The sequence below is a fragment of the Astyanax mexicanus genome, chromosome 4 (genome assembly GCF_023375975.1).
Source record: "Astyanax mexicanus isolate ESR-SI-001 chromosome 4, AstMex3_surface, whole genome shotgun sequence".
NCBI lineage: Eukaryota > Metazoa > Chordata > Actinopteri > Characiformes > Acestrorhamphidae > Astyanax > Astyanax mexicanus.
Window position 1 is genome coordinate 34,503,399 of NC_064411.1, and position 24,563 is coordinate 34,527,961.

Sequence of the window (24,563 nt, forward strand, 5' to 3'; positions counted from 1 at the left end):
TCACTGGCCACTTTATTAGAAACACCTCTCCTATACTTCCACTCCCTGGCCACTTTATTAGAAACTCCTCTCTTATACTTTCAGTTACTGGCCACTTTATTAGAAACACCTCTCTTATAATTTCAGTCACTGGCCACTTTATTAGAAACACCTCTCCTATACTCCCACTCCCTGACCACTTTATTAGAAACACATCTCTTATACTTTCAGTTACTGGCCACTTTATTAGAAACACATTTCCTTCTACTTTCACTCCCTGGTAGAATAGAATAGAACACCTAAAAACACCTACTGTATTCTGTGACTCCACTCACTTGCGGCCACTTTAAATACTAAATTTGTCACACACTTGTTCATCCAGGGACGGTGTTTCCAATAAAGTGGCCAGTATATGAGCTTTCTTGGCTCCCTGAAACCAGGGCAACAGTGACAACTTAGGAAGGAGAATGAATAAATCAGGAATATAAGAGGGAGCAAATGATTTCCTCTGCTCTGCTACAGGAAGTCTTCCCCCCACCCTAATGAATCGCTGTGATGATAGAAAGCAGCTCAGAAGAGAATAAAAACCATGACTGATTTCACACTTCTCAGAAATCATCTTCAGCTTATTGCATTAGTCATGAGGAAAACAAGGATAAAGCAAATCAAACACAATTAAACCAAATCACGACTTTTTACAATTCTATTATTTTGGACATAAAGTCTCATAAAGTGACAGAAGCTGCAGCCAGATGATTCTCCACTTTCATTTTTTGATGTAATTCCCATTAGTGTCAGAGATAGCAGTAAAGAGACAACAAACACACGCACACACACACACACTGCCCCTCTCACTGACACGCACTGTAATCTGATATTCGGGGGCGCTCTATATAAACCCTATTCACTCATAATGAGACGCTCGTGTGCTATAAGGACTGCACGTCTCAAAAGGTAAGACTGAACTCTGTCTACTTTAAAAACTAGCCTGCAATCGCTTTTAACTTATTAATATTCCTACTTCTAAACTGCTACTACTGCTACAGAACTTTTTCATGAGCCCATTTCTGAAAATTGATCTGCAGGTCTGTAATTAATGTATGCAAACAGAATATGTACAAATGTTTTTTTTTTTTTGTTAATTTATTTATTTACTTAAATAATTTAAAAGCAAATCTAAGTTTAGAAACACTTTGGATCATTATGTTTTACAGTATGATAAAGTATGATAAAGACCTGGTACAATGGAACAATATGTGGGCATGACATTGATACGTTTTCCAGACCTCAATTGTACACATAATTTTTTTTCTTAGCATGATTTAGCATTTTTCTTAGCATCATTTATGTGAATACATTAGTATGTTGCATATGCAGTGGTTGTATTTTATTTATTTATTTATTTTTCTTTAAAATAATTGATTTTTTTTATTGATGTTCTAATTAATTGTTTTGAACATGGAAATTTAATTAACTTTACTATTCCAGTTACACCTAACTGGATCATGATACTATTATATTCAAAGGTGTCAAAAGTATTCACACTCATTTCTCAGGTAGAAGTATAGTTACTAGGGTTTAAAATACTTTAGTAGAAGCTGAAGTATCAACTCAAGCTTTTTACTCAAGTAAAAGTGTGAACGTAATGGTTTCTATTTAAAATTACTTAAAATATAAAAGCAAAAAGGGGGGAAATGTCATTAAGAACAAATTCTATATAATGTTATATTAAAATGTTAATGTTGATAAAACATATATAAACATTGTAAATGAATGCATTTATATTAAAGACAAAAAGTACATTAAAGAGGCTTAGTTGGGATGTTTCACTTGAGTTCTCTTGAGTCTCTGCACGGATCATCTTCAAACTAGGCTACATCTTCGCTTGTCTAATGAAAAACACTTATCTCCAAAACAGCAACTTTAGAGGAGAGAGAAAAAACTTTGTGAACTTTAAATGGAAGTCAATGCAAAAAGAGTTTATTTCAGGTCATTTTAAAGAGTTTAAGTGGTCCGTTCATAAAGAAATTTTGGCACAGTGTAAGGGACAGTTTGTAGTAAACTAAAAATCAACAAAAATGGAGATAGGTGTTTTTATAGGACAGCGACGATATACATCTGCTATGTTCTTTCTGGAGTCTGATGTGACAAGATGTGTAGATGAGACGGATCCTGTATAAACCAATAGAATGACAGAATGGTATATGTTTATACTTCTCATCATCCAATCACAATCAAATTCACTTTATCCTGATGTAGAGATGTATATGGACAGATTTGTTGTGTTTTTTTTTTTTAACAATGAGAAGCCAGAATGAAAACAAGTTGAAATATAATAGGAGTAACAAGGCTATTTTTTTATGTAAGGAGTAGAATGTTCAGATAATTATGTGAAAATGTAAGCAGTAGAAGTAAAATGTTTAAAAGGTTTAAAAATTAAATACTCCAGTAAAGTATAGGTAACTGATATTTCTACTTAAATAAGATAATGTAGATAAAGTATTTTTACTTTGTTACTTGACACCTCTGATTATATTATCAATATATCATTGCCATCAAATGGTCTTAAAATGACAATAATATTGTTTAATGCATTTTTTCTTGGACAATATATAATCTAAACAAAACGAGAAAAGGTCTATTTGAGAGTGTAAAAATTGTACTTCAATTATTGACTCAAAGTTACCACTGTTGAAACTTATCCCATAAGAGCCCATGGTGACATATATGTCACAGATCCTTTTATAGATGTGGAAAGTTCTCATGAAGTCTCTAAGTGCTATATACTGAGCGTCCTGAGTGCATCACAGGACAGTTTCTGTGTTCAAAAGATTTAACAATTTACATGCTTCTGACAAGATTTCCAGAACAACATATTATACGTAAAATATGTTATGAAATTGATTTTAATCTGAACATCTTTGCAGTCATGTGTCTTCCTTATCACAATAAAAAAATTGAAGGAGCTGCTAAATGAATTTAATTAAGCTTGGCTTTTGAGTTGGGTGTCTATATTGGTTCTATCTGTGTTGTTGTAACATTTTTTTAGTCTTAGTTGTGCAGTGTTCTTTGGAATTCATCATGCGGAACAATACTAGTTCCTGTCCTGTGACTTTTGGCATGTCAGTGTACAAAACTGATTCTCTGTTTGTTTGTATGTTTTTATTTGTAGGCAGGTCTAAGTGAACAGCAGATACACTATGCCAAACTCCAGCCAGATGGACCTGGACAAAAGCAACCAGATGTCTACAGATGTTTTTGAGGTTCAGATTTTATTTATAGCTATTTTTGCTAAAGAAAAAAAAAAAAAAAAAAGACATAATTTGTGATGTCCTAACTTTTCTGCAACGGTAGTCTATTGAGGTTTCTGTAGTTTGTTTTTTTAGCTTTAAGTACTGGAGCATGAATTGAAATTGGGAAAAACATCCAAATGTTGGAGTTGGGAAAATTGCTAAAGGCATACACACTCCCTATATATACTCACGCTCTACTACCCTATACTCCCTTTTCTCCCTATGCTACCTAATACTCTGCACAAGTTTCCAGCTTGTTTAAAGCAATTCACTTATCAGCAGTCAATGAAAAAAAACACAGTCTGATTTCGGCCCAATCATGACACATAGCTATTTAAAGACTGCCTTTTACATTCTGTTACATGCTCTGTATTCCAGAACTGTCTAGTGTGTTTGTGCTCCCAAATGTATAGTAGACATTGTCTGTAAGGCACAGAGATTGGCACTTGTGGAGGTGTAGAGATGTGATGGGGTTCAGTAACCTAGAATTGTCTTGTCTATATGAGGTTTAAAATCTGAAGCAATACCACATTATCTGTCAAACATGGTGGGGGCACTTTTATTGCATGGGCATGCATGGCTGTCAATAAAACGGGACATTGGTGTTTACTGAAGATATCACTTTAGATTGAGTTAACATTAAGCTGTTGTACAGACTGGAGATGCATAAAAAAAAGGATTTTGCCGGAACTCAGAGTGAACAGTATGAAACATCTGGCCAAAGGCCGAATAGCGAGTAATATTATTATTTTTGTCTCACTTTTTAAAATGAAAAATTAATTAAAATTAAAAGCAATAACAAAGCTATAATTAAAAGTATTTATTGCACAAAGAACCATTTTTTAACCTTGTGGCTGGTTGCAATCCGATTGCATCAGCAAAAATGTAATTGGTGTAAATGAAGTCAAAAAATTTGGTGCATCCCTGTTACAGAGTAGGGCTGCACGATATATATATATATCGTTTAAGCATCGTCATTGCGATGTGCACATGCGCAATAGTCACATTAAGGCAATTAAATCAAACATGTCATGTTGCAATGTTATGATCCTTGACACAAGAAGTAGATATACAGTGCTGTCTCTGAGTCTGTGTAAGTGACAGCCTGCTGTTGCCTGAGAAGCACAAGCTGGAGGGGGGCAGGAGTAAACACGAGGTAACCGCATGGCCTCCATCCACATGGTTAAGCACATGCTTGTAAACACAAACGTGTCCAAAGCTGTGCACCTTAGTCCGGCACAGTTTTGTAGTGCAGATATGTCCAGTTACAGCTGAATTCACCCTTTTAATCCCCCCAAAAAAGGCTTATTTACCTTTTAAAAAGCCATTTAAAGGCCATATTAAAGGGCCGATTACTGTTGTTTTGCTGAGTGCTCAGCGCTGACTCAGCTCTTGATCGGTTCAGACATGAAAAAGCATGCAATATATATCGTCGAAAAAAGAACACTTGCAATGTAAAATGTATCCAATATCTGGCAGCTCCATTACAGAGGCAAAATAGCAAAGATTGTGTCACTGTCAAAAGTTTACTTATGGACCTGGGTGAGCTATGAGTTATTTCCTGAGCTTGATTTGGTCTTGTTGCTCAGTTCCTTCATCCTCTGTGAGCTCGAAAGGTATAACAGCCTGTACAGTAAGTGAATGATGGCTGTGCTGTTTTGCAGTGGGCTCTGGAGGGGAACACTATGGCTCTGGAAAAGCATCCAAAGCAGCTGGCTGTACGGGACGATACAGGTGCCAGTCCCCTGCACTACGCTGCATGCAAAGGTCACCTCCGTGCCATCAAACTCATCGTGCAGATCGCTGGACAGCAAGGTGAGAGATGACAAAACTTTTGTCGATGAAAGGTCAATGATTAAGGATTACAGGCTGAGGTGCGTCATTGTATATAATATTAGAAACGCTTTTTATAAATATCGTCTGTAATGTGTTTATGTCTGCATAAACACATTATAAACACTCATAACACATTGTAAAGCAACATAAGGCATTGTAAACATGGCTCGAAATATTTACAAAAATGCAGAACACATTATAGACGTGTTTCTTATGCATTATAAAATGTGACCATGATACCCCATAAGCTGTTTGTAATACAAGTTATTTATGTGTGCTATATACTAGTGCATTAAAAAAATGAATATCATTGAAAAGTTATCTTATTTCACTGCATTTCATTTGGAAGATATCATATATCATACATATATATTATTATAATCTATTAAAATGTTGCAAGTTTGGCACTTTACAGAGAGTGTAAAAAATGCTGTATATGTTATAATACATTATAAATGACTCTAAAAGTCTGTCAACTGAGTTTTAGAATCTTGCAGCAATCCAGCATTTGTTATCTTTTTGTCAATAAGTGTATATAGTAGATTAGCATCTTAATATCTCTTAATATCTCTTGATATCTTCAGTGTTTTTGCTCTGATTGCTACAACAACAAAAAAATTAAGAATATGGAGGAGTTTTATCCTATAGTATATTGTGTCATTTTCGACTACATAAATAATCCATATTTTATCTTAATCAATATTTATCATGCTCAATAAGTTATCCAGTTGTACTTAATTTCTTTTGAGTGATTCATATGTAACCATGAGTAAAAATTCATATGGGCTGTGTTTATTTTGTCTGAGCTTGTCTTCAATGCATCTTTTTGCAGTTGGTGCCAAAACTATACATTTAACCCTTGTGTGGTTATATTTTTGTTACTCGTTTACTTTGTTACTTGTATTTAATTCAGCAAAATTACGCAATTTTACATTAAAATGCTTTACACATGCTTGCTTCACCTAAATTGCAAGCAATATAAACAGCTTACATGGTTAATTTTTGCTCTTTACCTTTCTTATGTTACATTTCTTTCAAAAAGTGCTACTCTTTTTTTTGTATTAGTTTTTTAATAAAATGTAAAAGAAAATGAATCAAACTCAAGATATGAGTAGAAAATTAGTTTAGTTTCAAATTTACAAATGAAGCAATGTTCATTAGCCCTTGGCCAAACATACTGTGTGTAATATAAATGTGTAGGGGGGGGGGGGTGTACAGTGTGTGTTTATCGAAAATGAGTTTTGATATATGTTTTTCACAAAAAACAGGCTAATCGAACAAGTTGAGAGTATAGAACAGTATAAAAGAACAGTATAAAATTGTGTTTCTGGTTTGTTCGTCTGTGTGTATGTAGAACTGAATGTGGTGGATGAGGAAGGGAACACTCCACTGCACTGGGCCGTGCAGAAGGACCAGCGTGGGAGCTGTTCAGCACTCCTCAGCCTGGGCGCCGACCCCAACATCCTCAACAAATCCCTGCTGTCCCCTCTGCACCTGGCAGTCAGCCTCAGACACAACGGCCTGGTGGAGGTGGGTCCATTAACGGAACATAGTGTTCTATTGCCGTGGTCTTCAGTTCTCCTTCTGGAGCCCCCAAGGGCTTATTTCACAAATATAAAACAATATGATCTAAAAATACAAATCTTTATCCTTTATTCTATTCTGCACAGCAACTCGTCTCACACAGCCAGACCAACGTTAACCTGGAGGGGGATCTGGGAAACACTCCTGTGATTCTGGCGGCTTCAGTGGACAACCATGAGGCGCTGTGTATTCTGGTAAACACCTTTTATGATTATCAGTACAAATACAACACACTACAACCACAAGCCACATTATTAGAAACACTCATCCCTTGTTTTCCACTCATTGGTCACTGTTTGGACATCTGTTGCTGCATAATTTCCAACATGTTCACTGTTGTCCAGGTATTATTTGGGACCATTTTCAGCACAACACCTTATTATCAATCACCAATATAGAATTGTCCTTCACTTCTTTTCCTGCCCTGAGGGCCAATACACTACACAGTTCAGTTTTAACTTCATCACAGCTGATTCAACTCATATGAAGCCTGGATAATGAGCTGGCATAATGAAGCTGCAGGATGGCCCTCCAGCAGAAGAAGTGAAGGACACTCAAGGTTGGAGGAGTAATCAGCAGGGTACTGAATCTCTCACCTGCGCTCCAGCAAAGAAATGGAGCAAAACTGTGTCGGCAGAACAAGCTGGGCCACTTTCCTATTCACGCCGCCGCCTTCGCCGGAGCTAAGAAAACCATGGAGGTCGTTCTACAGAAAGGTCAGACTGCATTTGGTCATTTTTGGAAGCACTTACACCATTATACTAAATACAGAAGCTTGCAAAATATTCAAAATTCTTCTTTTTTTTGCACATTTTGTCAGCTTACAACCACAAATTTAAGATTTTAAGTGATAGACCAACACAAAGCCCCTTTACTCTGAAACATGGATGGAGGTAAATACAAAAGACTTGACCCTGGGAAGGATATTTGGCTTCCAGCAAGACAATGACCATAAACATACAGCCAGTTCAAACAATATTCATGTGTTAGGATGGCCCAGTCAAAGTCCTGACCTAAATCCTATTGAACATCTGTGGCAAAACATGAAAATTGCTGTTCACAGATGCTCTCCATCCAACCTTGCTGAGCTTGAGATATTTTTACAAAGAAGAATGTACAAAAGTCTCAGTCTCTAGATGCACAAAGCTGGTAGATCCATACCCTAAGAGAGAAAGAGAAAGGTGGCTCTACTAAGTATTGATGTAGGGGGCTGAATACTTTTGCATGTCACACTTTTCAGATTTTTATTTTACACTGCAGGGCCAAGTTACTAAAGGCACTTCACACCCTTCCTATTAGACTCTCTAGGTTTTGCGCATATATGTTTTCATTGCTAATGTAACAATATGACAATATACCAGACATTTACCTCAACACATCTTATGTCCAGACCACCACACCCATCAGCATAGATACATTGCCAAGCACCATTGATATTTAAACAATGCAGATGGTAAAAATAGATTATTGGTGGGGATGTAAGATAGCAATGAACCATGCAGCGCACCTTACGCAGGGTGTAAGATAGGGCCAGTTGAGCATCATTGAACTCCATTGGGGTAAGTTGGGAGTATTGAAGCCCCACTAAACTCCTTTGAGTTGTCCAGGAATCATGGAGCTTCAATTAAGTGGCTAAGAATTCTTACCTTCATGTGACAGCTTAGGGATGAGTTAGAGTGATAAAGCTCCATTAAAGTAACTTGGGGTGAGTTACAGTGATAAAACTCCACTAAACTCCTTAGGAATGAGTGACTTAGAATGATATAGCCACACATATTTAGTGAAGATTCTCAGTTGAACTGCTTTAAGAGTAGTTGAAATAATGCCTATAACCAAGAATGAATCAATCACCTTACCTTACAGCAAGTGTCTGTATACAGTACATTTGGAAAAGTGGTTTATTCTGTTACACTCATCATCAAACACAATGCACCCAGTAGGAAGTGTCAGATTGCAACGCCGTATAAAATCAGAAGGACAAAGAAAGGTACCATAAATTATTAAAAAGTTAGAGTGATATGGGCAATATTTATAAAATACATGTAATAAAGACCAAAGGTTTATTAAAAGCCTAATAAACAAGACCTATAACTGGGAGGTCACTGATTCGAATCCCGCTCATGCAGCTTGCCATCAGCTGCTGGAGCCCTGAGTTAGCACAACTGGCCTTGCTCTCTCCGGGCGGGTAGAATGGCGCTTTCTCCCCTCATCACTTCAAAGGGTGATGTCGCTCAGCACAAGGTGTCTGTGAGCTGATGTATCAGAACCGAGTCGCTGTGCTTTTCTCCGAGCGTGACAGCAACTTGGCAATGCTGCAACTGAAAAGAGGCAGTTCGAAAGAGGCAGTAGCTCACTTCACATGTGTCGGAGGAGGCATGTGCTAGTCTTAACCCTCCTGGTGTATTGGGGCATTACTAGTGATAGGGGGAGTCCTAATGAGTGGGTTGGGTAATTGGCTGTGTTCTTGGTAAGATAAAAATTGATCTAAAACTCTTAATCTAAACTGGGGAGATAAAAATTTGAAATAAAGAAAAAAGAAGAAAGAAAAGAATAAATATGACCAAGAGTTGCTTATTTCCATCCAAATGTTTAATAATTTGTTTCCTGGTAACTTTTATCTTCCTTCTGAATAGCATTTCAAGCTTTCTTCTGGGTAACAATTCTTTTACTGACGAGTATACTGTATGTCTTATCCAGTGTTTCAATTGTTTTGCACACAGGACAGGAGGCTGGAATGTCCATTGAATCCCACATAAACTACGTAGACAAGTCCATTAGCAGCCCTCTTCACCTGGCTGTACGTGGTGGCAACCTTGATGTCATCCAACTCTGTATCGCTCATGGAGCCAAAATTAACCAACAACAGGTATTCAAGTCAAGGTCAAATAGCATCATGGAAAACAGAAACATTCAAATATGTTTTGAAATATATAATGTAAAACATACAGAACATAAAGTGGTGGTTGAAACAATGTACAACTTTTAGAATTTTCATATTTCTATATAGGTTTTCACACACTCAAGTCCTAAATGTAGAATTAAATCAAACAAATGAGACACACATTTGATATTAGATATCTCATTTATTTATGAAGGAAAACAATCCAATAGTCCATACCTGTGAGTGGCACATGAGTGTAATCCTTTAGGATTTGCAGATCAATTGTATTTATCAAAGTCTAATCTTCACAACTCACATTTGTGGAAGTGTGTCATGACCTGCACATTTATTATTGAAAAGTTGTTGATGCTCCGCAGTCTTGAAAAGCTTCTTAAAACCATCTCTAAAGAGTTTGGACTCCATCAATTTACTGTCAAACAGATTGTGTACAAATAGAGGAAATTCAACACCATTATTACCCTCTCCATAAGTGGTCCATCAACAAAGATCTTTTTGCTTTAAATAAGAAGTGTAATGTTTACAGAAGGAAAAATGCAGAATTCAAGCAAAGAATGCCTTTCCCAGCTGCGAAACATGGTGGCGGTTGCATAATTGTTTGGACCTGTTTTGCTGCATCCAGGCCAGGATGTCTTGTAATCATTCATGGAACAATAAATTATATATTATACCAGCAAATGTTAGGACATCTGTTTGTATCTGAATTCCAAGATAATGTGGGCCATGCAGCAAGACAATGACCTTCAGCACACAAGTTGCTCTAAAAAAAATGGATTAAATAAGAATAAGAATCAGCAGTTAATGGAAGGAAACCCAGCAATTTATCAGAGTTAAAGCTGGTACGTACAGAGGTATGGGTTAAAAGTTTTCTCTGCTGATGTAAACATACTTTTGTCACTCACGATTATGTAATATTGAAATTAATATTTTAGTCTTGTTTGTTTAATTTGGTTTGCCTCTTATACTTTTAGGACTTTTTTCAAGAATTTAAGTAAAAACATGTTTTAATAAAAAATAGGGTTCACAAATTTTAGCACCACTTAAATATCTAAAATATTCTCCAAAGTTTAATGACAGATTATCATCCATAATTTTAAGAAATAGATCTACAGAGTTTTAATAAATAATTATTATTATAACTATTATTTTTGATTCCACAGTGTGATAAATCCACTGCACTCCACTTTGCCTGCACACAAGGTGCCACTGAAGCAGTGAAGCTCATGCTCCTGGCCTATGACAGAGTGTGCGACATCATCAACATCACTGACGGAGCCTGCCAAACTCCACTTCATAAGTATTTATGATGGGTCATAAATACTGTATAAATAGTTTTAATATGCCTGCTGGGGGACTTAAAGCGTTCATGCATTCGTTTTCACCTCCCTCTCTTTTTCCCTTCTCAGGGCGACTATTTTTGACCATTATGAACTGGCTGAGTATCTCATCTCACAGGTAATATCTTCTGATTAGCCACAGGAGCATACAGTGGATGCTGTTAAAAAAAATGAGAGTTCTATAAATTATTCTAATATACCCCTGCTGTAAAATTCAGCATAACACCAGTTTTTACTGCCTGAAGATGGTCTAAGCCATGGTTAAGGTGATTGAAACCTAAAAGTAAAACTATAACCTAAGCATTTAACAAAACTCTTAAAAGGGTGCTTTCACACCTACTGTATTTTTTGCACGATAATGCACACCGTATTATAACGGTATATTTTTATACACAAGGTTCGCCGGTTTATAAGGTGCATTAAGTGACACTATTAAGGAACAGAGGTGTGGCCATGTTTCCCTCTTAATTCAACAGGTCTCACCACTGAGCTAAGCCTAGTAAACAATACTGTAATTCTTAAAAAAAACAAGCAAGTCAAACGAGCACTGGATGTTAATCTACACAAATTTCTCTCCTGAAAACTGTTTATTTGGGTGAGTAAATCACTTCTGTTTATTTACAGTAAGCTTAGATTTCCAGATTTCCACTAATGCTGCCCGACAGCGCCACACTATGGAATCCTAAGTGTTCTGGTAATCCAGTGAGATATTAGCCAGCAGCTCATCCCACGTAGCTTGTTTTAACATGCCAGCTAGCTATGCTAGCCGGGGTTAGCAGCAGGCTACGGGCCGATAAAACTCAACTCTGAACAGCAAAAGAGTTAGCACTTAGCACAGTTAGAGGGTAATGCTAATATTGTTCCAGTCTCTGCACTGGAGAACTAAACTGAAACTCCAGTATAACGCTGTACTTCAGCAGAGTGGCTTTACTGCTCCTTACAACCTGACTGGTAGAATTCATACATAATGAACACCAGATTTTAAGGCGCAATGACGATTTTTGGGAAAATTAAATATTTTAAGTGCACCATATAATGCAAAAAATACGGTACCTTTTTTCAGTCTTTTCTGTAGTTAACTGTAGATTTACCCTTATTTATAATCAGAAATAAAAGGAATCTGAGGGTTTTGCTACATGATGTCTGTGGACTCAAGAAGTTAGATTTCCTCAAGAGTGCAACATTTGGCACAACACCTGAAAAAGGGTTTTAAAATTTGATATTTGAAGTTACTGCATTTTGAACCATTTTTTTTTTTATTTTAAATTAATTTAAAATAGTAGCTAATTAACAATGGAAGCTTACACACATAATTTGCATCATGCGACAGACATGCTTTATTTATCAGCTACATCAGTCTTGTAACTTCACTGCTAACTTGGAAAAGCAAACTTTGAACAGCAGCTATCGCTCATCTGACTGGCTAAATAACCTGGCTTAGCTTGTTAGGCTAAAATGCTTGCTAAGTTGTTCATACAGTACCAGTCAAAAGTTTGGATACACCTTAAATTCAGTTTTTCATTATTTAAAGTGAAAATTAAACATTAGTTAAAAAACAACAAACCTGAATGTTTTATATTTCATATTAGTAAGCAACTCTTTGTATTTAGCTTTGCTCTTCTTGGCTGGATTATCTGAGTGTGGCAGAGAGGAGTAATTTTGATAATGCACGACTACGCCACCCAGAGGTGATTTCACCTCTAGGAAAAGAGGGCTGGCACTTAAGGCCTAAGAGAGAATAAGACACCCAGGTTCGACACACTCTGAGGCCAGAGACGGGGTACCATCAGTTAAGGAAAATTTATTGACAATTATTTTAAAACATATTTCCACACACACACAGGGCAGACCAGAAACTCCCTTCTTGGACAACAGTATAAAAACTAGAAATAGTAGAATTTACTTTACTAAAAACAAATTTAGGGAGGAACTGGGCTGAGGGCTTACCACGGCAGAAGAAAGTACAGGAAGAGGAAATAGTCAACACTACAAACCACACATTTCAACACCCAGCGTGCTCTACACTACAGGAAAGGTGAACAGCATTCCACATCCCCGAACCCGCCGCTTTGGCCCACAGCTCCGGTCCAACTAAGAGACACAAAGAAAAAAAAACAATTATAAAAAGCTACCAGCGGTGAAGGGAGAGAGACCAATTACAATTGCTCGAAATGTACTTATCTTTTTATGGGCCCTGGTCTCTTACAACCTCACCTTATACCACTCCAACACTAAAAAGACAAACACACAGCCAAGAAGGGAATTCCACAACCACTGTTCTTGTTTTTGTTAATTCAAAAAAAACACAGAAACAAACTTAAACTTTGTTAAAGTAAATGGACAAATGAAAGTTCAATCTGGCAAAATAAATTAAATCAGAAGCAAACTCAGCAAAAAAATTAAATAAACAGAGGTTAGGTCAAAAGCAACTCCACACAATAAATCAGAAATAGACCAAAAAGAAATCAAAAGCAAACCCAAATTAGTAAATCATGAATAAACCCGAAATTAAGTCAAAGCAAATCCCAAATTAATAAGCCAGAATAAACCTCAAAAGGTCCAAACCAGCAAATCAAAAATAAAGCAGAAATATAATTTTAATCCAATAAAGAAAAAAAATACATAAGAATAAACTCCAGCAAATCTTAACTCAAAATAAAGACAAAAGAAAATCAATACAACAAAATATCAAAATAACTAAAGGCAAATCAAAGCTGATTTAACAAATGAAATGAAGAAAAGCAAGACAAAAACTCAAAATAACTAGGAGCAAATGAAAATTAATGAAACAAAACTAAATAAACTCAGGCAAAACAGCAGCACTGTGGGGAGGCTGGAATCAGTCAGCACAATCTGGACACTAAAACCTATAAAAAAAAAATGCACCAAGCTACAATTAATTTAACTAATACTCAATATAAAATAAATGCAGCTTATATACATACCAGTATAGAGCATCAGTTTCTCCCAGCAGCTATAGCAGACAATGACCACAGCACACAGCAGCAGGTAATGGCTAGGGCAAACAGCAGCTCCAGCAGACAATGGCTACAGCAAAGCAGCTCCAGCAGAACAATGGCTACAGCAAAGCAGCAGTCACCATCACTAACCCACAACCCAAGAAATAAAAGTTAGCTAAACGCCATATACACAGCCAAAACATACACAAAGAGGAGCAGGTAGTGATGCTACCCTTGAACCTGAAGCTTCGAGGCGTGTGTTGAAAAAACGACACGCATTGGTTCGAATCACTGAGCCGATGCTTGATTCGTTCTACAAAGATCACGTGACCAATGACGTCCGAAGCTTCATTTCGGCACACAACCACGTGACTGCTTCAGGGAAAGATTCAAAAGCGGCAAATCCTGGCGCGCAGTTCGAGGGTTGTTAGCGGAGAGACCGAGACCGAGACCGAGACCGAGACCGAGACCGAGACCGAGACCGAGACCGAGACCGAGACCGAGACCGAGACCGAGACCGAGACCGATAGATAGATAGATAGATAGATAGATAGATAGATAGATAGATAAGATAAGATAAGATAAGATAAGATAAGATAAGATAAGATAAGATAAGATAAGATAAGATAAGATAAGATAAGATAAGATAAGATAAGATAAGATAAGATAAGATAAGATAAGATAAGATAAGATAAGATAAGATAAGATAAGATAAGATAAGATAAGATAAGATAAGATAAGATAAGATAAGATAAGATAAGATAAGATAAGATAAGATAAGATAAGATAAGATAAGATATAGATATAGATATAGATATAGATAGATCATATATAGATAGATAGATAAGATATAGATAGTAGATAATAAAATATTAGAATGGAACCAGTAAGAAAAAGAGGCCGTTCTGAAGTTTGGGAACACTTTGAACTTTTGCCATCAAATAAGGTAGAAAATTATTATTTAGAAAATATAAACTTTGAAAGAAAACTATGCCTTTTAGACATATGGCATTTTATTAGTTCTGTAAGAGTGTACAATAATTATATATATATATATATATATATATATATATATATATATATATATATATATATATATATATATATATATATATATATATATATATATATATATATATATATATATATATATATATATATATATATATATATATCCTCATAGTTCAATGTGTGTACTGTCATGGCATACATCCAGTAAAAGTGTTGCCTTATGACAACATATTTTGAAATAACCAACTGAACCCCAGCACTGTGGAAAAAAAAATATTCCTAAATAAAAACTAAATTACACATGTACATAACCACGTCCATTAAATATGTGCCCCCTGCCCCTTACACAAGCACCTTCACCTTTATGAGCATACATTTCTTTCATCAAATTCTTCCATATCCCCCATGCAGCATATCTACATGAGCCTTGCCTATGGAAAAATAGGCAATGGACTAGTGATACATGTAAACATGTTACAAACCCTGCTTGGAAAGATGTGAATAATAGTGAATAATATAATTTTAAAATTTGGTATATTAACAGATCAATAACATGGTGAAGGGAAAAAAGCAACAATGTGAATGCAATTAGAATTACAAGTGTAGTTTCTCCAGTGTGCTCTATCAAGGTACATTCTAAGTGTATTATATATTAATTAAAAATATATTACAGTTATGTCTTTTAATATAATGCATTAAATTATCCAGACATCAAAGTATTCTTCCATTTCCTTTTTTCAGTTTTTATTTAAACCTCAAATGTCATGTAAATGCACTGGAACAGGTTTAAAAACTGTAAAAAGACAAAAAAAACGCCCCTCGTCCTTTAAATACACAAAGCACTTTCAGGTTTTGCCCACCAGGTGCCGCTGATGTCCACTGTGTTATGAAGCTCCGAGTAATGAACCTTTTTTCGATACAATTAGGAAAAAGGCTTCAGTGCTTCAGAAAGCCTCGGTTTGCCATCACTAGGAGCAGGCATACCTTAGTGAAAGTGAAACTGCACTGACACAGTCAGAGACACACAGCCGCGCTGGACTGGCAATAACACCACGAGCCCGCAACTACAAGCGAATAAAGAGAGTTAATAATTAAGCCAAACTGTCATATTATGCCATAATACTGTAACCAGATACCTGAAACTCTTGAGAAGTAACCCAAACAATCGCGCTAAACTCCACGCTGACCGCTGCCGGCACGGAAGTCAGAGCCCGGAGCAATGAGGAGGGGGAACAGGAAGTGCACCATGAATAGTCATCCCCTACCCATATATAGAGTACAAAGGGGCCGCCCAGTAATTTAAAGCAGCCACACAGCTTCACCAGCAGTATAGGTGGGGTAACAAACCCAACCTGCTACATGAGTCTGTTCTGATCTTTATGAGGTAGGCACTTGGAATAGCTTTTAATTAACAGCTGTGCTGAACTCATCAAGAGTTAATTACTTGAATTTCTTGTTCTCTTAATGTGTTTGAGAGCATCAGTTGTAAAGTAGTGAAGATGTAGAGTTGGTACACAGAGAATAGCACTGTTTGAGTAATGTTCAAATCCATATTATGACAAGAACTACTCAAGTAGTAAACAAATAAAGAAAAAATACTTAAATACTTTAGTCAATCAGAAAAAATGTTAAAAACTTTAAAAGTGTCTTTAAGTTTAGTCAAAAGGAGACCATCAAAAATGTTATGATGGAACTGGCTCTTATCAGGATTGCCACAGGAAAGGAAGAGCAAGAGTTTTCTCTGTTACACAGGATAAGTTTATCAGAGTTACCGGCCTCAGAAATCAGAAATTAACAGCTCAACCCCAGATAGGAGCCCCTAAAGTCTGGATAACTGTATTGCAACTGGTGAAGATGCTGGTTTGTCCTGTTTCAGGGTGCAGACATTGACTTTATCGACTGTAAAGGCCACTCGCCTCTGCTGCTGGCCACCAGCTGTGGAGCCTGGAGAACTGTTAACCTGCTTCTGTCACACGGTCAGTCTTGAGAACTTCTTACCTTCACTGTAGCTTCAGTAAGAGTAGTGAAAATGTGTTTATGAGTTTTATTGTGGTTTCCTGCAGGTGCTGAGTTGAAAGTCAGAGACAAAGCTGGCTGTAACTTCCTTCATCTGGCCATCTTGCAGCCCAGAGGCTTGAAGAACCTACCTACAGAAGTGCTGCAGGTGTTGTACATGCCCATTTCCTGATGCCATCTTTGCACATTTATTAAATACTATCAGATTTATGTTGGCAATGTACCAATTTGAACTTTGACAGTGTCAATAAGTAGTCTATACAGAATAATGAGGTTTTACTGCCCTCTAGTGTTCACAGTAATGAAGTAAATCTCAAGACTGGACAGCACTATTGAACATTACTCTTTAAAAATAAAGACCACACAGATGGACAGTAAAGTTCTGTATAATGTAAATATCTCTGTTTCTCTTCAGCATGAGAGTGTGAGAGAGCTGCTGAATGATGAAGACTCAGAGGGCTGCACTCCTCTTCACTACGCCTGTAGACTGGGAATACCTGACTCAGTAAAGAACATGCTGGGACTGGAGGTTTCTCTGGACCAGAAGTCCAAGCAGAAGAAATCTGCCCTGCACTTTGCAGCTGAGTGAGTATAAAGAAAGCCGTGTTACAAAATAATGCACTTTTAAACCTCTATTAAAAGTAACAACCTTTAGTATATACTAGGGGTGTCACGATCTCGATATTTTATCGAAATCGAATCGAAATGAGGTCACGATCTCGAGTATCGAAGTCAAAAAGAGGATCGACGATCCCTCCCGCGCGCGCTACGCAAATAGCGCAGCGCGCTACGCAAATGGCGCGGCACCAACACAGCGCATCCTATTCATTTAAATAGAGATAGCCACTGCATGAGCGCAGTCGGCGGGAGTGTGATCACTGTTTTTATCTGTCCAACGGGGGAGGGGGGGAGGGGGGGAGGGGGTTGGGCGCGCAGGTTTTGTATCTGTATCTAACGGAGGGGTGGGTGCGCGCAGGTGAGAGCGTGTGAACTCGCTGAAATGCGTGTGTCAGTGTGACTTGAGAACACTGACTATAGATCACAGTGAGGTGGATTAAAAATCTTAAACTTATAATTGACTACACCTGTTGCTTTCCATTGAATTAAAAAACCATCTTTCTCTCAGATAAAGTAAACACAAGCGTGTTTCTGACTAAAATAAAAGCTTTTCAGGAGAGATATAAGTTATGTGTAAATATTTATAAGACAATACCCACATCACTTATCTAACCAGCCTGTACTGATTTCTGCCCCCCAATAATGCTTTCAATAACCTCTTGTAACCCCTGGGAGCCAGGGGTTACACTCTAATAGCCTTTAATAGTCTTCAGTAGCCTTTAAAAGACTTACCTGGCGGCCGTGGTGTGTCCACTAAACTCCGTAGTTATAAACATCCTGAGGTTAGCAGCGCGCTAACTGACCTGTTTATAATGTAATCCGAGCAGTGCCTCCGTGTCGGCTGTTCTAACCTGCTGCTGTTAGCTGCTTGGGCTGAAAGATGAACTGTAGTGAGCTGTATTATCCGGTTAGTGGGGTTAAAACCTTTATTTGTTTACAGAAACAGTAAAAACGGACTGGCTGAGCTCTGTAGCCCGTGGCTGGGCTGTACTGAAGTAGTGACTGAGTGAAGAGAGCGGGGCTTGTGCTGCTGCTGCTAGTGGTTGGATGAAGAACTGCAGCTTCATGTAATGAGCAGTTTCACCAGCCATCCACACACAGCTCTGATAAACTGCTTGTTTTAATAGTGCACACTGTTGCTACCAAAAAAAGTCACTAGATGGCATTACCATATATATCTTAATAAATAATAATAATAATATTTATAATATTTATAATAATAATAATAATAATAATAAATATATTATTTAAATTTTATGAGGCATAAAATAATAACAAGAAAAAAAAACAAGAAAATCGAGAATCGAATCGAATCGTGACCCTCAAATCGAAAATGAAATCGAATCGAGGATTTAGAGAATCGTGACACCCCTAGTATATACAGTATCTCACAAAAGTGAGTACACCCCTCACATTTTGTAAAGCTATGACACTTTGATACAATGTAAAGTAATCAGTGTACAGCTTGTACAACAGTATACATATGCAGTGCCCTCAAAATAACTTAACACACCACCATTAATATCTACAAAATGTAAAGGATGTACTCACTTAAGTCCTAATGTTATGTTGTGTTCCAATAAAGACACTTACAGACTCATTGTAATAGGATCATACATGCTATAAAAAACACATATAAGTTATATGTTAAACCTGCTTTCTATGGAATATTGTAAAATAGCTAGTCTGAAAAAAAAAAAAATTGCCAGACAACATTCTGCACATATCCTTTATCATTGTACAATTATTTGTGGTTTTCAAACCTGTTTAAGAAACAAAATTTGCTCAAAATCAGTGTCTCATTTATTAATTTTTTAAATAAATTTATTTACATCTTTTTCCCATATCCTCCCAATGGTACAACCCATTTATCTGCTGCTCAGTTGTATACCCCCTATCACTGGTGATGCCACAACACAAGGAGGTCAGCCACCGCCTCTTTTTTTGAACTGCTGCTGATACAGCATAGCCGAGTAGCATCACAGCGTGCTCAGTGGAAAGTGCAGCGACTCGGTTCCGATCCATCAGCTCACAGACGCCTTGTGCTGATTAACATCAACCTTTGGAGTGATGAGGAGAAGGAGCACCATTTACTCACCCAGAGAGTGCATTTTCAAGTGTGTTCTCTTGGGGCTCCAGCTGCTGATGGCAAGCTGCATGACCAGGATTCGAACCAGCGATCTCCTGATCATAGTGGCAGCGCTTTAGGTCACCTGTGTAGAAGCTTTTGAAGCTTCAGGCAGCAGAGTTCAAACTTTATGTAGCTTCAGATTAGCTCAAGAACAGTAGAATGTAGAGAGCTCATGAAATGGGTTTCACATGGTAGAGCAGCTCCATCTAAGCCTACACATCATCAAACACAATGCAGATGAGCGGATATTTTTGGTAATATAGTGTCTTGCCATAGCAAGGCTACATCACTTTATTTTGGTTCAATACTAGTTAGTACATTAAAATGAACATATTTGACTGCAGGTATGGAAGGATCAACACATGCCACCGGCTGCTGGAGCCCATGACCGACACAAGGCTGCTGAACGAGGGAGATGAGAAAGGGATGACTCCGTTGCACCTGGCCTCTCGCGGCGGACACGTCAAAGTGGTGGAGCTGCTCCTCCGCAAAGGAGCTCTGTTCCACAGGTATAATTTAGATACAAATTTGTTGATGTGTTAGCAATCTTCTAGCCTGTGGTCAGACTGATATACAACTGTTGAATGTAAATGAGATTAAACTCAAAATGTAATAATTTCTAATATAACATTCTAATAATACAACTATCCAGACAGGATTAGTTTTTCAGGGGGTCCTGGAGTCATTTTCTCTTTTATGGGGGGTCCTCTGTGATTTTATTCCCATCCAGATTGACCATGTATGTGTTTTTCTCAGACGTCCTCTGAGAAAATTACAGGCTAAATTACCAACAGATTTTTGCTGAACTCCGGTAATTTTAGTCCAGTCCGGACACACTAAAAAATAGATATTTGTCCACTGCCACGCACCGTAATTACACTTTGGGCGTGCATTTCCATGGAGATCCACGTAAACACAACAGCGAGTAGAAATAGGGGGCTACTGAACGTGATGTCATGTGACCAAGAAAGCCAAAGAAAAAAACTCACTTGTCCTCCTGTTTTTTCAATTGCAGTCCAGATACAAGAGTGAAATATTTTTCACAGACGTCCCCCTGAGAAATTAATCCCATCTGGATAGGGCGTAATAATATGTTTCACTTTGCATAGTAAATAGAAGAAAAGATAAATAAAGTGAAATAAGATGTTTTTCTTAATGATTTTTCAGCGACCTGCCTCAACCAGAAAACTTTCAGGGGTTCCTAGGTGTAAACAGCCATGTCCAAGATCTCCCAAAGACATTTTACACTGTAAAAACGATATTTTAGCAAGTGTAAATGTCTTAAATGTCGTCTAAAGATTTAATATTTTTCATTCTGTGATCATTAAAGTAATAATATAAGAGGTTATTAATTAAAATAACTTATTTTGGCATAGAAATAATAGATAAATACACTTTTAGCAGATCAAATAACTTAAAACAGGGATAAATAAATTTAAATTAATTTGAATATTCTTATAATATGTTGACAACAATTCCACAGTTCTATTCTTACATCTCATATAATTTCTATTCCGTTTGCAGTGATTATAAGGGATGGTCATGTTTGCACCACGCTGCAGCTGAGGGATTCACCCAGACCATGGAGACCTTACTCATATCTAACATCAAACTGTTGGACAAAATCGATGGAGATGGGGTACAATTTTGTCTTCTCTCACATTTCAGTGATTTTACTATAAACAACCAGTTATTATAAATAGTCTATCAATGGTTCTTCTTCTGTAGAAAAAACATTGCTGGTTCCATAAAAAGCATGGCCCTCAATATGGTTGCTTTGATCCACAATTAAGTGTGATTACTGCATTCACACCTGTCCAAATGATTAGAATCACAGGTGAAAATGCTCTGAAGTATAATTTAACAACACTAAGGCCTAATCCCATTTTACCCCTTGCCGCTACATGTGTCCATGTCTAGGGGTAGGGTGTCCTGATTCTTGTTATACTGGAGGGTTAGGGTGAAGTCTTAAGTCTACATGACCCTTTAAACCGACATTTTTCAGAGGCACACTCAAAACAGAGGTGTTTAAGAATCACTAGCAGGATGGCACTGATTCAAGCAAACAAAGAAACCCACAAGTTGAAGTATTTTCCTTGTTAAGAATTACGATAACCACAATATTACCATAGTATGTGGAGTTTCAATGTTTTATGGCCAATTTCTTCATAACATACAACAAGTCTCAATACCTAGCTAGCTAACTTTCCCATTCCCAAACAGAACAATAAAATAAAAGCTAATTAAAAAGCTAATTTCAGTTCTCCATTACAGAAATTAAGGAATAGACAGTAATTATTAACTATTAAAAAATTTTGAGACCCGAAAAAACTTCGAAAAATTTTGGTACCCAAAAAAACTTCGAAAAATTTTGGGACCCAAAAAAATTTTTGACCCAAAAAAACTTCGAGAAATTTTGGGACCCAAAAAAATTTTGACCCAAAAAAATTTAGAAAATTTTTGGGAACCAAAAAAATCTTTGAAAAATTTTGAGACCTGAAAAAATTTTACCCAAAAAAACTCTGAAAAATGTTGGGACCCAAAAAAATATTGACCCAAAAAAACATCGAAAAGTTTTGAGACCCGAAAATATTTTGACCCAAAAAAGTCTTTGAAACATTTTGGGACCCAAAAAAATATTGACCCAGAAAATCTTTGGATTAGGCCTAAGTGAACACTAAGCCTACATTCAGATGTGTCCACATAAAGATTAAACAGTGAGAAAACCACCAGTAGCACTCATGACTATTCACTGGTTCACTGGTTGTCCTTTATTGGAACTATCATATTCTGTGCAGAACACGGCACTGCATCTCGCAGCACGGGCAGGCCACGTGGCAGCTGTGCGCCAGCTGCTCTGCAGGGGGGCTCAGTTCGTCCTGAATAAGGGGGACGCCTCCTTCCTGCATGAGGCCGTCCATAACGGGAGGAAAGAGGTGACCAGTGCTGTGATTGACAGTGACAGGTCAGTGTTAATGGAACATTAAAAGACTCAAACAGGTCTTTTCAGAATCATTGGCACATTTTAAGGTTGTACAATTCCATATTTCTATAATCTGATAAGCATTATACAATTAAATTATTAATATTTTAACCATTTCTGCCAATATACATACATACAGTACAGGCCAATGCATCAAAACTATAAATGAACACATGTGGAGTTTTGTACTTTACGAAAAAATATGAAATATATATATAAAAAAAAAAATATATATATATATATATATATATATATATATATATATATATATATATATATATATATATATATATATATAATCTAGTTTCTTCAAAATAGACACCCTTTGCTCTGATTACTGCTTTGCACACTCTGGGCATTCTCTCAATGAGCTTTAAGAGGTGGTCACCTGAAATGGTTTTTGGAGTCTTGAAGGAGTTCCCAGAGGTGTTTAGCACTTGTTGCCCCTTTGCCTTCACTCTGTGCTCCAGTTCACTCCCAAACCATCTGGATTGGGCTCAGGTCTGGTGACTGTGGAGGCCTGCTCATTTTTTGTTAAGTACATAAAACTCTACATGTGTTTATTCATAGTTTTGATGCCTTCAGTGAGAATCTACAATGTAAATAGTCATGAAAATGCATTAAATGAGAAAATGTGTCCAAACATTTGGCCTGTACTGTACATTTCTTCACATACAGTGAATACAAATAATTGTATTTTATAGGTTTGGTCTAGTTAGAATCTGATTAGGGTCTTGCCACAAGAAGACGTTTCCCCATTGTCCTATAAAAAGGCTTGCAGGTGGCTTCTCTTGGGTAGTGTACCTCTTGGTGAGAAATCGTTGGCTGATAGACGTTGCTGTGTGTTATACTTAAAGACATTTTGTCCAGATGAGCAAATCAGAATGGTAGTTTACACGAATTTCCCGGCATCTAAGACGTCCATTAGCTAGCCACCACCATCTTGGTGTCATGAACAAGAAACTTATTCACATCAAATAAAAAAATAGTGCCATACTGCCTCCTTACACTTTCTGTTTACTGCAAAAAAACTAAACCTTAGCAAGTGAAATTATCTAATTTCAAGGCAATACATTTTTATCTTTTTCTCTGATGAGATTTTTTGTCTCACTAAGCTTTTTAAGTGTCAGATTATTTTCACTGGACAAGCTGACAAGCTGATTCTTGTGTCCAAATGTCTACTTCAGGCATTTTGAGAATATTTTTTTGCAGAGGAGGGTAATAAAATCAGTAAAACAGGTAATAATGTGATTATCAAACTTTATAATTCTCCATACCACTATTGATCAGGTGTGAAGAGGCCATCACAACCTTTAAAGTGAACTCAGCAAAGCGCTGCATTGTGCTGGACATGATCGAGTTTCTTCCAGAATCTTACAAGGTGAGTCACAGAGCTGTTGATTTTGGTGGTAATTCATTACCAGAGGTGGAAAGTAACTAATTACATTTACTCACATTACTGTAATTGAGTAGACTTTGAGTAATTTGTAATTTTTTAAGTAGTTTTTAAAATAGGTAATTTTACTTTTACTCAAACTTCGCTAAATTGGAAAATTCCCCATTACTGAGTAAAAAAATAAATGCTGGGGGGAAAAAAAAAAAATCGTCTGAAATAAAAAAAAATTGAGTTTTGTTCTCCATGGCAGTGCAGCTGAACTTCGCCATGTAGTGTTTATTACGGTTATCGGGAGAGACGCTGTGTAGCTTGGGGTCTGTGCACGTGGCTCGGGGGAACCGGTGTACTGTCGAGTAATGCTACCTATCGATATGTGCTTCTTTACGGCACTGCACATAATAATTCCTTAAGTTTTTATTAGGAACATTAAATAATCTGCTTGGATGTTAAAAAAATTTAAAAAGCAGTTAAAGCATAGGAATGGCAAGTTAAAAAATAATAATGAATTGTAAAACTATAA

General features: G+C 36.9%; 1 protein-coding gene and 1 long non-coding RNA gene across 2 annotated transcripts in view; one reads left to right on the forward strand and one right to left on the reverse strand.

Annotated features, from left to right (window-relative positions):
- Nucleotides 1-3,132: 3,132 nt before the first annotated feature.
- Nucleotides 3,133-24,563, forward strand: part of trpa1a (transient receptor potential cation channel, subfamily A, member 1a) — a 34,942-nt gene continuing 13,511 nt past the window's right edge. The window contains exons 1-15 of the mRNA XM_007252975.4: nucleotides 3,133-3,242; nucleotides 4,937-5,087; nucleotides 6,463-6,638; nucleotides 6,779-6,886; nucleotides 7,300-7,408; nucleotides 9,413-9,558; nucleotides 10,752-10,888; nucleotides 10,998-11,046; nucleotides 16,776-16,875; nucleotides 16,963-17,063; nucleotides 17,331-17,500; nucleotides 20,009-20,173; nucleotides 21,189-21,303; nucleotides 22,463-22,629; nucleotides 23,938-24,028. Of these exons, the coding sequence (XP_007253037.3) occupies nucleotides 3,180-3,242; nucleotides 4,937-5,087; nucleotides 6,463-6,638; nucleotides 6,779-6,886; nucleotides 7,300-7,408; nucleotides 9,413-9,558; nucleotides 10,752-10,888; nucleotides 10,998-11,046; nucleotides 16,776-16,875; nucleotides 16,963-17,063; nucleotides 17,331-17,500; nucleotides 20,009-20,173; nucleotides 21,189-21,303; nucleotides 22,463-22,629; nucleotides 23,938-24,028 (1,848 nt within the window). The 5' untranslated portion in view covers nucleotides 3,133-3,179. The remainder of the gene's footprint in view (nucleotides 3,243-4,936; nucleotides 5,088-6,462; nucleotides 6,639-6,778; nucleotides 6,887-7,299; nucleotides 7,409-9,412; nucleotides 9,559-10,751; nucleotides 10,889-10,997; nucleotides 11,047-16,775; nucleotides 16,876-16,962; nucleotides 17,064-17,330; nucleotides 17,501-20,008; nucleotides 20,174-21,188; nucleotides 21,304-22,462; nucleotides 22,630-23,937; nucleotides 24,029-24,563) is intronic.
- On the reverse strand, nucleotides 12,710-16,349 carry LOC111196047 (uncharacterized). Its single transcript, XR_007438850.1, has 2 exons — nucleotides 15,884-16,349; nucleotides 12,710-13,795 (listed from the first exon to the last, which is right to left on the reverse strand). It is a non-coding gene; the product is annotated as an uncharacterized LOC111196047 (long non-coding RNA).